Source organism: Mauremys reevesii, linkage group 3 (assembly GCF_016161935.1).
Source record: "Mauremys reevesii isolate NIE-2019 linkage group 3, ASM1616193v1, whole genome shotgun sequence".
Classification (NCBI taxonomy): Eukaryota; Metazoa; Chordata; order Testudines; family Geoemydidae; genus Mauremys; species Mauremys reevesii.
Genome location: NC_052625.1, coordinates 12,224,228 through 12,240,032, shown reverse-complemented (window position 1 = coordinate 12,240,032; position 15,805 = coordinate 12,224,228). Strand labels below are relative to the sequence as shown.

Here is a 15,805-nt window from a genome sequence, read left to right as displayed (position 1 = left end):
AGCACATTCATGTGTCTTTGCAGAATCCAAGGCCTTATTTTTGATTCTTTTGATGTAGCCCAAAGGAACATGGCAGCTGCATCTCCTGGAAACCCTACCACATATATACAGCTAACACCTGAGTGGCTGGAAGGGCAATGGGAGCGTCAACTAAGAATGATTAATGTTGGCGTTGGTTTATTGATCTTCAGCATTTCTACCTGTTTTCTCCTCCAATAATTAATAACTTTCCCTCCCAACAATCCTTCCCCTAACAATCTTAGAGATACGATTAAATACTTTCATTAATACAGCTCCAGAGAAAGTGTTATTTTTAACAGCTGTGTTTATATTAAATAAGTTACATATAAAAACTGTTTGAGAGTTTAGGCTCTTTAGCCCTGATGCAAAAAACCCCCCAAACCTGTCCATGTGGCAAAGCAGGTAAGTATGTGCTTATCTCTAAGCACATGCTTAAGTCGCATTGACTATAATGGATTTAAGCATGTGCTTAAGTGCTTTGCTGAATCAGGGCCTTTGAGCCTGATTCGCATTTCACTTCCCCTAGCTTTACCCTGCCATTAGGGACCAATTGTGCATCATTTAAAATCAATAGGAGCTTTGTTATTGACTTTAATGGGAGCAGGACCAGAGCTTTACTGATTTACACTGATGTAAAAATTGGTATCAAGCCCTTTATTCAGCAAGAATTTATTCACACTATTTTTCCCAGGGGGGGGTTTCTTTCTTTTGAAATAAAATGCATTTTATTGCTATATAAGCTTCTCTCATTAAAGGTTTTGTGTATGTTTGTATGCAGAGAAGTGTGTGTGTGTGAAATATATGCATATATAAATTACACACACAGAGAAAAATACACATGTACTATATACAAATATATACACTCATACTAAAGATACTGATCAACCCCATTTCAAATAGATAACGCAGCCAATGCAGTTTTATGCCATCTATGGAAATGATCCCCATTTTCCTGTCTGAGGAGGACAATCCCTTCAGTATTCCCTTGCTTCCTGAAACTGCTTGTAATAGTCTTCATCTGAAGGGTTTTCTGTACATTTCTGACCATTGTTCGGGGGCCGTGCTTCATTGTATCGGCTCCAGTCTCCTTTGCATATAATCCAAGGCAAAATGTCGACTTTGTAATGGAGCTCTGCAGAGAATTCTACGCTGATCAGGTTTGGTGTGCCCGCCCCTTTCCCCCTAGTAATCAGCTGCATATTGTCATCATAGCAACAGTGCTGCGCAGCTAGAGTTGTGCTCTCCAAGGAAAGCATAGAGCGGGTACAATATCGGGCTGTGGGCTTGTAGATCTCCAATTTTTCCTTTGGCCCACTTGCATCTTTCCAGCGAAAGTTTTTCCGCTTAATCCGATCATAGATCTCAGCAGTGCTGTAAGCGACTTCTGTGGGGTAGGAGCAAGGGCAGCTGGGTAGGTCATTAACCACTTTGTGCATGTATTTCTTCAAGAACTCACTTTTGCAGCTCATCCATCTTTCGCAACTATCAGTATCTGTGTGAGGCGGGGAGATGAAAATGCCTTAAGGTACATTACGCAGCATGTAAATTAATATGATATAGCTACAGAGATAACACAATGAAGATAACCAATGAGGGAAACGTAACTGTCCCACAGAAAGTTCTGTGTAACCAAGTAAGGGCTATAAAGCATGCCTGCTTGCAGTGTGGTGACTCATCTCGTTATTGGAGCATCAAGAAAGCAAGATATGACGAGAAAAGGCCATCCTACTGTGAATTACATTGCCATAGCTACATGGATCCTTGGCACTTACTAGGCTTTCAAAGTGCCTTCCAAACGTCAATTAAACCTGGCACCAGCCCAGTGAAGTACAATGGACATCATACCCCACTTTTGCAAGTGAGTGAACTTGAAGCACAGAGAGGTTAAGTGACTTGCCCTAGGTTAAGCAATGAATCAGAACTGTGAATAGAAGCTGGCAGCCCTAGCTCTTGGCTCCAAACCCAAGATCACACAGCCTTCCTGTACCACCACTGAAATGGTACGTGAGGCTCAACTGGTTTGTAATGACACTAAAGACTCCAAGATGATAAGCAGAGCCTTGTATTAATGAAAAATACTTTGGTTAGGGCTTCATTTATTTTTCCCTTGCTACATCCTCTGCCTCTCCAAAAGGATCTTTCGAGCAGCTGCAGTTCAAAGATAGAGCATGGCCTACAGCAGTCAGTTATATGATGTACCATCAGACAATGTCTGTAAATTAGGATGGTCAAATGGCACAAGACCTATGAATTTTGGGGTGGAATGGAGGGGTGGCCAGAGTAGAACATTTACAGCTGATATTAATGCATTATGTTGAAGGGGACTAGAGAGAATCAGTTAAGTTTCTCATTTTGGTTTGTTGGGGGGCCAAATAATCTCAAACGATGGGTCTGGTCCCACACGTAGGGGCTTCATTCCACATTACTTATGTCATCAGCACTCAGTAGGTCTCATCACATGAGTACGGTGAGCAAAGTTTGGGCCTAAAGCTATACTGCAAACATATTGACTCAACGATGTCATGGTCAGTTTGCCATACATTTAAGTCATATGCCTGGTTGGCAACAAGTACTATAGTTTGCCTTACAAGCATACACTAGGATTTGGCATGTAGATAACACTGTTGATTCAACCTGTCTAGTATCCTACCTCCATAAGTGACCAATCCCCGATGCTTCTATGTTAGAGGATAAACCCTCACAGTACACGTGGCCCATTATGTGCACTGTTGTACATGAATGGAAGAAAGTTACATACAGCAATCAGCTCATACCCTGAGGATTGATTTGGTTGACCCTATCTTGCCATCCATAGCTACAAATGCTATTATTGCTCATAAAATTATCCACCTCACATTAGCAACAGCTGTAACTCTTACAAAAATGATCATGAATAAAGTGCCGCTATAGCACCTTTCAACTGAGGATATCGAAGCGCTTGCAAATTGTTAACATTGAGCCTTATAGCACGGCTGTGAGGTAAGGACGCAGCATCGCTGTTTTACACCTGGAGAAACTGAGGCACAGACACCGACCTGGTGATTTGCAGAAAGTTATTCAAAAAGAATCCTGTGACAGAGCTAGGGATAGAACCAAGATATTCCGAGGTCTAGTTCTGTTCCTTAACAATAAGAATCAACAGCCATGTGGAATATGACTATTTTTAAGACAGAGGTGTATGAGCCCAAATCTTATAGCGTTAGTTTAAAAAACAATCCTAAAAGGAGCTCGTCTCTTTACAGTAAGAGATACTAGACTGCCAGCTGCTTACCAACTTCGAATAGCTTGGTGGCATTGAACTCTTCGCTTCCTGCAAGTAAGCTCACTTCTGTGGCAGCTGTCCTGAAGGTGTCTTCTATCCCTAAAGACAAACACAAACTAATAGATGTGTTTCTTTAACAGTAAACAACAATGAAAAACAAAAACAAACCAAAGTTCTGATTGCATTGCCTCTGCTGAATTTAGTGCTGGAGGAAAACATTACCAATATAATGATGAGAAACAGGCTGACCTTGTGGAGTCCCTGTAGATAACCTGTAGATACTTGCTAGGTAGTCCTTTAAATAGCCAGGCCAAAGGTTTCAAACTTCGGTGCCTAGATCTAGTTAGGGCACCTAAATCTCTATTTAGGTATGTAACTAAGTGGCCTGATTTTTCAAAGCTGCCCAGTAACTCCCAGGAATTCCAATAGAAGCTGCAGGTGCTCAGTACCAATGAAAATCCGTCCATTTGATTAGGTGGCCAAGTTTACGTATCCAGATATCTTTTTCCTAGCATGTGTTAGGGATGGTTGATGACATCTCAACTTGTTGAGAAATTTCTTAGTGAAAGCTGTAACACAACGTGGAATATGAAACCCATTGGAGACCGTGCTCCAGCTGCTTTGAAATGCTCCAAAATGCTGATCTGGCACTTTCTTTTTTTTTGGAGCTGGAACAGCGATGGTCCCAGGTCAAGCAGCTCTTTTCTCTCCCCCGCTGCAGAGAGTCTTCTGAGCCAGCAGGTGCTGATGCTAGGCCTGGGTGGGGGACCAGCCAGGGGAGCATCAGGGGACAGAACTGCCAGGCGCCCAGGGTGGAGCTGGAGTCTGGCAGCAGGACCACATGGATAGTGGAGGGAGGAGCCTGGCACAGGTACGGGGAGGCAGGGACAGGACCGGCTCTATAGAGAGTCACTCCCTGCTCGCCCAGGCCTCCCTCAGCTCCCCCTATCTTTCTCCCAGCTCCCCCAGTTACCTCTCAGCAACCCTCTGCTCCCTTCCAGGGCCTCCCACGGCCCTGCATTCCAGCACTGCTGTTTCAGACTCCAGGACTGGTTGGAGACTGCCTCAGCTCCACCTTTTAAGCTGATGGAGACTTGCTAATATGGTCATGTTTACGTGTTGGCAGGATACCAAATGTTTTCCAGTGAGTGAATACAATAGCGCCTGCCCCAACAAGCTGAAACTGTATTTGTGTGCTTTGCTCTTCAGTTACAGTCTCTTCTGCTGCTAGGGGAGTGAAAGGAGTTGGGAGGAAAGAGACAAATATGTAGATAACCGTCCAAAAATCTTAGAAACTTCGGGTGCCTGGAAAGCTCCAGTAAAGCATTTGTCACTACCACAGAGAACCATAGAATAACAAAAAAGGTGTGAAAACATGGTCATTACTGGACTAATTGTATTATGCTCAAATGAACACCCTTTTGATGTTATTTTATTTGGCTAACTACTATTCTCTTTAAATGAAAGCCCTTCAAAGAAGCATTTAAGCATGTAATTTTTTTCCCATTGCATCATATATTTCAAAAGTAAGCCCCGAAAACTCTCAGTATGCAAAAACTGTGTGGTTAATGTAGCCTTCCATCCCCTTTCCAGCGAACTTCATCATGGTCTTGTTACTGGTGCACAGTAATACAAACCAGGGCCTTGCAGAGCTTCAAAACAGCCTTAGGCTTTTTTTACAATAATTTATTGTAAGGGCTTTGCCTTAACTGCAGCTGTAGATGCAGAATAATAGATACCCCAGAATCCTTCCAAGGTAATAATTCACTGCCGAGGTTCTGCTGACAGTATAAACAGTAGAAGCTGAGCTTTGCTCTGGTCATTTTAAGAATACCAGCAGAGACTCAGAGTGTATTACATTTTCCTTGCCGAGCTCAGGTGTCTGTAATGTGACATAATACATTCTTTCTAGTCTGCCATGGTTTGATGCTAGATGGTAACAAATACCTGACACTATACCTGGGAGATGGTGACCTCTTCTGGATTTAACCCATTGTTGTTCAGGTTTGAGGGAACGGGGGAAATGTTCAACAAGCAGATTTTGTGTGTGTGTGTGTGCGTGCGTGCGTGCGTGCGTCCGTCCGTCCGTCCGTCCGTCCTGCAGCGGCAGGCAAATAGCAACTAACATCCTGAGATGGATGGGTGTGCATGCTTGTCGAGTGACTTTAAAAATCTTTAGCAATGCCAGTGCAACATCTGAGCTCATTCTTGGGATTTTATAGCTATTTCAGGTCTTTCACTTCCTTTACCTTCCAAATTGTGAAGCTAGACATGGCTAAATGTTGGTGAAATGCAATCTGCTAGGGGGTGCTTCCCCCAGCTCTGCCGAGGCCGTGACCCCAACTCCACCCCTTCCCCCAAGACCCCACCGCCACCCTGCTTCTTCTCACCCCCACTTTGCCCCCACCCTTTCCCCGCCCAGTTCCACCCCCTCCCCTTGCTTCTCCCCGCCCCCCCCCACCCCCGACACCCTCCAGTGCCTCCTGCTGCTGCGAAAGAGCTGATCTGTGGCAGGCCGTAGGAGGGAGCGGGAGGTGCTGATCGGTGGGGCCCGCCAGCGGGCAGGAGGCGCCGGGGGAGGTTGTGGTAGTGGGGCTGCCAGTGGGTGCTTAGCACCCACCATTTTTTCCCCATGGGTGCTCCAGTCCCAAAGCACCCACGGAGTCAGCGCCAATGTACTGTAATGTGAATGCACCATACTGCGCTCCGTGGTGTATTTATACAGCTCCAATACATCACCCTCAGTGCTGCATCATTGTATGGGTTGTGCAAATGTGGATTAATATGAATAAGCAGAGGAGCCTCTCAACACGTGGCTCAAGCTAAAACCGCATCCTTAATCTGCCCTGTGGTACACAGGCACTGACGGGCCAAGCCTGCTGATTTTGAGAATTTTCCAATTTGTAGGCAAAATGGACAGAGAGAGAGATGGATAAATGGCATTTTAGCCTTAATTCTAGACTTGCTGGTTTGTATTAAGAGACAGGAGCTTTGTGGTTTAATGTCCATTAAAACAAAAAAAATCCCTTGACTCAAACTCCAACAGCTCTTTAGAACATTACTGCTGAGGGCATTCTGCGTCTAAACATTTGGCATCTAAAAAATTAAAAATTCTGTGCACAATATTTTAAAATTCGGCAAGTTTTATTTGTCAATAAATAAACGCAGAGGCTGCAGCATGGCAGTGGGGAGCATAGGCCACTGGCTACACAAAGGTGGGAGATCTCCCACCCCCAGGAGGTGGACTCAGTGGTGAGGCCGCACTCGACCCTGACACAGCACAAGGACTGGGCCTGCCCCAGAAACACCCTGGGGCCCTGCCAGGTGCACTAGGTGTGGGGCAGGCAGGATCCAAGTGTGGAGGGGCTCAGTGTGGAGGGATCCAGGTGTGAGGATGAGAGGATTCTGTGTGGGACAATCTGGGTGCAGGCAGCTCAGTGTGGGGGGATCAGGATGCACAGAGGCTCATTGGGGGGGTTCCGCATGCAGGGGCAATGGGATTCTGCAGGGGCTTCCAGGTGAAAATGGTTGGGGTTCAGAGGAGGGGTCTGGGTGTGGGGGTCTCAGTAGGGGGGTATGGGTGCTGTAGGAGTGGGGCTTGGTGGGGTGGGGGTCTGGGTGCAGCTAGTTGGCATGGGGGTCTGGATGTGGGGGCTCAGGTTGGTGCAGGGGGGTGGGGCTCATCAGGGTGGGGGGTTGAGTACAGGGAGCTCAGTGGGGGGGTGGTCTGGGTGAAGGGAGGGGTCTGGAGGCAGGGCGGTCTGGGTTCAGGGTGCTCCAGATGCAGGGGTTGAGCTTCAATGGGGTGAGGCTTGAATATGGAGGACTCAGTGGTTCTGGGAGTACAGGGTGAGGCTTGGAGGGGATATCTGGGAATGGGAGGGTCCAGATGCACAGGAGTTGGGCGGATGGAGGAGCAGCTCCCTGTACAGTGACCCCTCCCCCCGCAGTTGAGGAGTGATGGGGACAGGAAGCAGGGGAGGATGCTGAGCTTCCTGCAGCTGGGGGAGGTTCCTAGGGGTGGGTCTGACACAGCCCCAGCCACTCCTTACAGGGGAAGAGAAAATCCCATCCTCTCCTGCCTCCAGCCCAGCCAGGACTAGCAGCTGATCCCAGCTCAGGGTAGGAGCCACTGACTGTCTCCACCGGCTGCTGTGGGTGCCTAAAACAATGTACCTGTGCCAGGGCTGCCCAGAGGATTCCGGGGGCCCGGGGTCTTCGGCGGCGGGGGGCCCTTCCGTTCCGGGACCCGCTGCCAAAGTGCCCTGAAGACCCGCGGCGGGGCCCCCCCACCGCCGAATTACCACCGAAGTGGGACCCACCGCCGAAGTGCAGTCCGGTCTTCGGCGGTAATTCGGCGGCGGGGGGCCCCCCGCCGCGGGTCTTCAGGGCACTTCGGCGGTGGGTCCCGGAACAGAAGGGCCCCCCACCGCCGAATTACCACCGAAGACCGAGCTGAACTTTGGCGGCGGGTCCCGCTCTGTCTTCGGCGGTAATTCGCCAGCGGGGGGTCCTTCCGCCCCGGAGCGGAAGGATCCCCCCGCCGGCGAAGACCAGGAGCGAAGAAGCTCCTGCGCCCGGCCCCGCAAGAGTTTTCCAGGCCCCCCGGAGCGAGTGAGGGACCCCGCTCCAGGGGCCCCGAAAAACTCTCGTGGGGGCCCCTGTGGGGCTCGGGGCCTGGGGCAAATTGCCCCTCTTGCCCCCCCCTCTGGGCGGCCCTGACCTGTGCAGCTAGGGAGTGGTGCATGACTGCTCTTGCACCTTCCCTTTGCTTTCCTGTCAGAAAGTCATTTTTCTGCGGGGAAGCAAAGAAATCTGTGAGGGACATGAATTCTGCACATGCGCAGTGGCACAGAATTCCCCCAGGAGTAGAACATCTAGTGTATATGACCATGTTTCAGATCTCCTCTAAAGCAGTGGTTCTCAAACTAGGGCCGGGCTGGTTTGTTTACCTACCGCATCTGCAGGTTTGACCGATCGCGGCTCCCACTGGCCGCGGTTTGCTGCTCCAGGCGAATGGGAGGCCAGCACATCTCTTGGCCTGCGCTGATTCCTGCAGCCCCCATTGGCCTGGAGCAGCAAACCGCAGCCAGTGGGAGCCACGATTGGTCAAACCTGCAGCTGCAGCAGGTAAACAAACCGTCCCATCCCACCAGGGGCTTTCCCTGAACAAGCCGCGGCCTTAGTTTGAGAACCAATTCTCTAAAGCCACTTTGCAGACAGTTGGCATGATACTTTAAAGGGCATATTAACAGCTAATATGGAGCCATTATTCCTGACATTATGGCAAGTATATACACATTACATGTATTGCAATGTATGTTCTTATTTTCAAATAATAGTAATGAGGCTGTTTTAAAATTTAAAAAAACCAAATGCATTCTAGGTGAAATGAGTGCACATTTCTTTGGGAAAAAGCTTCAGTCCTGTGACATGCGGGATGTTCGGGTAGGCAAGAAGTAACTGCAGCAACAAAAGAAGTTTGCCTTTAGACTGAAACTTTCTGTAGCAAGTTTAACCCCTGATAGGAGACAACATTGGATCTAATAACAAATGCTTTGTTAAATTAAAAATAAAAACCAGAACTACTCTAAACCGTAAAAGACAGACATGGTACATTAACATTAAAATACCATGTCTGCCTTTTACATTTTAGGGTAGTTCACATATGAAATAAGTGACCTTCAGGAACACCACTTTTTAATAGCACTGCTACCCAGCCCTGGCCCAGATGTGATGCTGGCCTTTAACCATGTATGGTGAAGCCCTCCAAACCCAGTGCCCTGTCCCCTGGTACAATGATCTTTCTAATAACAACCATATGTTAACCATACCTGGGCAGTTTGGCCTATCACATGTCCTCGACTCCGTGGCTGTGCAGGCATATCCACAGGACCTGGTTCGTTTCTGATTGCCATTCCCGCAGGTTACGCTACAAATGGACCATGGGCTCCAGTCTCCCTCTCCATCAATATAATCTATACAGGAACAAAGATGAGGAAGGAAATGAAAAACAAAAACCCTACTACCAAAAACTACTGTATAGATGGTGGTTTTTATTAAGTAGGCATAGCAAGAATGGAATCCAGATGTCTCTACCTGAAACCTGGGCTGAGTGCCAGGCTTAAGCCTGCTGTTTAAATGGTTTTCACACTTGCCTCTCCTCAGGGACGTGCATGCAACATTATTTGAAAATGTATTTCCTTTCTCTTTTGACCTTTTAGCAGCCGAGAATCTTCAGCTGTAAAGCTGGGTCATGAACTAACAAAACATCTATTTAAACTATTTTTCCATCAGTAGGAATATGCTTTCTGATCACAAACCAACCAGATAAGTAATAAAAACATTTACTTTAACCTCCCCACCCCTCAAATAAACCCCTCCAAAAGATATCTATAGCACACAAAGATATTCGAAACTTAACTGGATTTTAGGACAGAATGCAGGTTGGATTTTGTTTGGGTAGTTGATTGTATGTGGAAATATTTCAGTTTCATTCTTTAATCTCCCCACACATCAGAGCAAGAGAGCTAACATGTTATAGAAGAAGTCAGTGACGCAGTGAATTACACGTTCTTTTCAAACCCATGGTAATAAACATTTTATAGCACTGACTAAATGACTAACTGTTGTCACTGAGGGCCTGATCCTGCACCATTAAAAGCTCTTTGGGTCAGGAACCAGCATTTTGTTCTGTAATGACTGCGGCTTCTAGGCACTACCACAGTGCAAATAATACGAAGATGACTGGGCCCAAATTGAGTGAAATATTCCACTAACTAATCTGGGAAGCCCAGAGCATAGAGTGTACTGCCTAGCGTGCCTTCACTCCCAATATCAAACATGCCACTTCAGGGTTACACCTTTGTGAGAAGACCAACCAAGCTCCCGTCTCTCACTACGTAAAGGACTGGGCTAGTGCATAGTTTTCTGCCAGGGTTAGAGGTGTCTATTTTATGACACGGTTTGTTTTATTGCCAGTGTGGACAGAAAACATGGAAAATAAACCCTGTTAAAGATGGGTGTTGTAGCCTAGAGACTCTGCACTGGGAATAGAAATCTTCTTTTAACGCTGATGCCCTTAGCTGTGGCAGAGCACTGTACATCTTTTTGTAGTACTAAAATTTGTCCACAAATACAGATCCAAGAAGAAAGGACTTTAAAATTCTGGCCCACGATATTCAATACTTATGCACATATTTCAATATAAAATTCAGCAAAAAAGCCCCCTCTAAATTGAGGCTCTAGATTCAAACCTAATCAAAGCAAGGGAAACTAGGGCTGAAACAGTAAGCTACAGCTTCTGTGTGTGTAGATGATGCAACATGAATGACAGGGAATAAAACCACTGCTTTGAAATGCTGCTCTACGTAAACCCTTTAAGTATAGGGCCCTACTAAATTCATGGTCCATTTTGGTCAATTTCAGGGTCATAGGATTTTAAAAATTGTAAATTTCACGATTTCAGCTATTTCAATCTGAAATTTCATGGTGGTGTGCTGCTGCTGTTAGTGGCAGTGCTGCCTTCAGACCTGGGCAGCTGGAGCACGGCGGCTTCTGGCTGAGAGTAACGATGTAATGATGATGGCACGATATGGCATTGCCACCCTTATTTCTGCGCTGCTGCTGGCTGGGCACTGCCTTCATAGCTGGGAGTGGCGGCTGCTGGCCGGGAGCCCAGCTCTGAAGGCAGAGCTGCCACCAGCAGCAGCACAGAAGTAAGCATGGCATGGTATGGTGTTGCCATCTTTACTTCTGCGCTGCTGCCTGCAGAGCTGGGACCCTCAGTCAGCCCTCCGGCCACCCAGCTCTGAAGGCAGCAGCGCAGAAGTACGGGTGGCATGGTATGGTATTGCCACCTTTACTTCTGCATTGCTGCTGGCAGGGCACTGCCTTCAGAGCTGGGCACCTGGCCAACAGCCACCCCTCTCCGGCCCCCCCAGCTCTGAAGGCAGCATAGAAGTAAGTGGCAATACTGCAACCCCCCTAAAATAACCTTGTGTCTCTCCCCCCACCCCCGCAACTCCCTTTTGGGTCAGGACCCCCAATTTGAGAAAGGCTCGTCTCCCCTATGAAATCTGTATAGCGTAGGGTAAAAGCACACAAAAGAAAGACCATATTTCATGATCTGTGACGTGTTCTTCATGGCCGTGAATTTGGTAGGGCCCTACTTAAGTATATATTGACTTACAGCTTCATCCTTAGAGGCTCTGAGCCACTTGCAACTGCCATAGTGTGCATATTAAATCACCTCCCAGCAGTCATCCCAAAATGTGCAGCTATAGACCAACGTGATAGTAAGGAAATAATTCATCCTTTCTGTTTTCAGCAATTGTTTCATACAACAAACTGAAAACAATTGTTTTCCCCATGATACATCTGGAACAGAATTACACACACAAAATGTTCCTGCCTATCTATGCCACTCCCTACACATGAGTCAACATAGCTTGCCTTACTTATATCTCAACCAAACGTGACCACATTGTAGTTCTCACTCATTTATCCACCAGTTACATTTTAGCTTCCAAATCACTGCACACATGGTTCTAAATTTGTACTTATCCTTACACTAAAAATAAATGAGACCTCGTTTCCTTTGTTTAAAAAAAGTACACTCATGAATAAAAAAAACTTCTTGTAGGATAACTGGTATAATTTTCAAGATTATAGACTTACAAGTGGAATGTGGCTACCATAGCCTAGTTTGTGCATCTGCACAGATTTGTATTTAAAAGCCAATGAACAAAAGCCACATGTTGGAAAAATGCTATTTTGCTTGGCCTACTTTCAGCGATGTCTCTCCATTCTCATTTCCCCCAAACTAGTTTTACAATCCCAAGGTGCTCATAAGAGGTCTGGAATGCGAACTCACCATATTCTGGCTGCTCCTTGGATTCAAAAGTCCGGTGGTTGGGCGCTTGCCTATCCCACCCACCAAGAGGGTTTAGGAAGTTGCTATCTTCAGTGGTGCTGTCATGCTTGTAGTCCTGGTCACCGCTACTCATGCGAGTCAAGGTGGATGACGTCTGCCACCAGTTCCTCCAGTCAGGGGATGGGACTGGCCAGCTAGGCTTGCTGTTCTCTTTGTGCAGATCTTTCTCTGGTTCAGTATCAGGGCCATCAACCACTTCTATGGTAACCTAGAGAATTCAAGTTATGCCAGGTCAGTCAGCATGCAAAATCCAAAACTAGATCATCTCCTCAGAGAGTGTCCATGCATCAGTGGGGAATCTTCTATACAGCAGAGATAAGGGACTGGTGTTATCTAGCAAAGAGGGCTTGTAATCCTTTAGGGCTAGCCTGTTATAAACCATACATGGATTAGTGTGAGCCCAGAAACTCAGTGATTCCTTCTGCCACCTCTGCTGAGTCAAATCTTGGAGCAAAAAGCCCCCCCGCCCCTCCCTCCAAAATCCTGAACAAAACAAGAACCGAACCTGCATCTTAAACCTTTACAGTGAAGCTTTCTGTCTTCAGGGGAAAAGTCGATAAAAGTTTGTGAAGAGGAAAAAGAAAAACACTCATTTAAAATTCATTGGGCCTGAATATGAAGCGAATGTGAAATGTGCTAGATCAGAAAGGAAGCCTTTGTTGTTGGCTTTGCACAGGTGCAAATAACTACACCAGGTGCAAGGCAGTACAGAATCAGTTGCATTCTCTTTGCTTGCTAAATATCCGCTCAAGTGTTGGCCTGGTCACTGGCTGGTAAGACCATTTGCACCCTAGCAGATTTTTCTGTAGCACAGTTGCAACACTATAATATTTAGGGCTGGCACTAGCATGTGAAACCATAGTGTAGGTGGCCACAGATTCTTTATATTCTTCTTTTACCCTGAGATACCTTTTATATCCAAGGTTACCGTGGGAATTTTAATCATAAATGACTGTCAACATTTTTTCAACAAAATATAATAAATATACATTTTATATTACTATTCATTAGAGAAGCTTTAAGCATTTTTTTTGGCAATTGTCACAATAGCCCTCTGCAATAGATTTGATTATACTCACTTTCCAGAGGGGTAAGAAGAGGTACATTTAAATCACTTGTCTAAAGTAGGACAGGCCACTATCAACCAGTAATAGAACAGCCCAGAGTCAAGATTCCCTGCTTAAATCCCTAGACCACACATACATTCATGCATATAAATAAATCTGTATAATACTGTATAGTCATGATAACACACCCCTTTGCTGCTTTTCAATGCATAAAAATGAATGAATTAATTATGAAACTCTTAAATAAATGTTGGGTACACACATACATACGTATTTAGAGAGACACTGGTACTAACAATCAGGAATCTAGGGTCCCTGTGTCATGGAAATAAGGTATGACCATAGACAGACAAATTATGGTTCAGAGTCATTGGTATGCCCTGGCTGCTTTGTGCTGCTCCATTAATGCAATGCAGCTGTAAACCCAGTTCAACTTGCTGAGTAAGCTGGACTTTTGGGTTGGCCAAAGGAGCCAGAGTGTAGAGGTGGTTCTGTCATACATATCTAATGCATAAAATGTGTGGGGGTATGTAAATTGTATAGATCAGGGATCAGCAACCTTTCAGCAGTGGTGTGCCGAGTCTTCATTTATTCACTCTAATTTAAGGTTTCATGTGCCAGTAATTCATTTTAACATTTTTAGAAGGTCTCTTTCTATAAGTCTATAATATATAACTAAACTATTGTTGTATGTAAAGTAAATAAGGTTTTTAAAATGTTTAAGAAGCTCCATTTAAAATTAAATTAAAATGCAGAGCCCCCCGGAACAATGGCCAGGATCTGGGTAGTGTGAGTGCCACTGAAAATCAGCTCGCGTGCCGACTTCGGCACGCGTGCCATAGGTTGCCTACCCCTTGTATAGATACACCTACATGTTACAAACGTCTTTTGGACAGAACTTTCTTAAAATTGGGTTTCTATAAACCAGACAAAGCACAATAGCCTGTTATGCTGGGGACATGAAGGCAATTGGATTAGGAGTTCACAGTTTCATAAAATTGGTTTTAATAAAATCATGGTTTACTGGAACACACACACACACACACTCTCTCTCTCTCTCTCTCTCTCCCTCTCTCTAATAAAATCTCATTTACTTTCTATGTCCGTCCTGCTACCTGTGAGCTGCCGAGGGACATTACACCGGAAGTGGAATGGCTCCAGCTGAAGATCTGCTGGAGCTCAGTAGTGCAGAATGCAGTTGTGCACTTACAAAACAATGCACACATTTCCTTTTTGGAGAAACAAGCCATTGCATTACACACTGCCTCCCCTCTGACTACTGTCAGAAAAATTGAGACGAAATGACTGGGAGGCTACTAGGAAGTTCCACTGGGATTGTATAGAAAGAAGCAATACAGGTATGCAGTTGTAACAAAATAAGTCTCTGGGAAGGAGATAAACAAAAATATGCTGGACAGTTTTGTCTTACATTTTGTCATTTTAATGGTGGAATCAAAATGATTACTCCAACAGATTATTCACTGCAATTTCTACAAACTGAGAATTAAAATAGATTTCATATGCTTGAAACTATAAGTGACAGCTCATGGGCTGTACGGATCCAAGCAAAACAGTGTTGTGCATCCAATAAGTGGGAATAAACAAGGTGCTTTGTAGCAGTTTAAAGACAATTTGCTATGCTTGGAAGGTTCTATTACTGGCTGAATATCAACAGGATTTTTTTTTAAAAGCACATTAACTCTAAAAGCAAAAACTAAACAAAAGGAAACAAAAGACTTTCCAAAGGGAGCATTTCAAAAATCAGTCCTTTGCTATTTTTAAATTGTAATACGGTTTATCGTGATTAACTCTCTGGGTATTTCAAGCAGATGTAATCTGAAATCCCATAGGAATCTAATTTAAAAAGATTACTCAGAATAGTAAGTTATTTTTAAGATATAAAAAGATCTTTGAATTTTTAGTTATCCCTGCTATACTTGTAATGTGTTTGTTATTATGCAGTCTTATTACAGGGATTATTATTAAGGATTGCACATCTCAAAGTAGCATTAATGTCTTCTTAAAGTTGGGTTAAAATTTATTAAACAATTATATTATTCTTTCTTATAGACCTAAGGAAAATGGATTTAGTCACTCACCATTCTGCTGCAGTTTTCCCAAACACACCACTCTAATGCAAATTGCAAGGTGTTAAACCCATCTGATACAAAGGGATTATTAATAAAGTGTGTACTATATACTTCCACAGAGATTTCACTTCTCCAACTCTGGAGTCCAAGTATTTCTAACATGCCCATCATTGCAGAATTCAGCCGTCAGACTGTGTAAATTCACATTAATGTTTTAAAAAGTAAGTTGGTGTGTGATGAAACTTGACAAAGAATCAAGTTCCCACAGGAGGACAAAATACTGCTACCTGCCAAGTCAGAAGGATTTTCCCCTTGCCAGCTGCTTCCTGTGTCATTTACCAGCCTTTTCTGCTGTACTCCCAAGGTGTCTGTATTGCAATGGGGAGCCACAGAGCCGTAGAATGGGACAGAACAGTACAGCACCCTTTAG

General features: G+C 45.1%; 1 protein-coding gene across 1 annotated transcript in view; it reads right to left on the bottom strand.

Annotated features, from left to right (window-relative positions):
* Nucleotides 1-348: 348 nt before the first annotated feature.
* ISM1 (isthmin 1) overlaps nucleotides 349-15,805 on the bottom strand; it is a 54,626-nt gene continuing 39,169 nt past the window's right edge. Inside the window, exons 3-6 of the mRNA XM_039528661.1 lie at nucleotides 12,159-12,426; nucleotides 9,118-9,261; nucleotides 3,293-3,382; nucleotides 349-1,513 (exon numbers count right to left, since the gene is read on the bottom strand). Of these exons, the coding sequence (XP_039384595.1) occupies nucleotides 996-1,513; nucleotides 3,293-3,382; nucleotides 9,118-9,261; nucleotides 12,159-12,426 (1,020 nt within the window). The 3' untranslated portion in view covers nucleotides 349-995. The remainder of the gene's footprint in view (nucleotides 1,514-3,292; nucleotides 3,383-9,117; nucleotides 9,262-12,158; nucleotides 12,427-15,805) is intronic.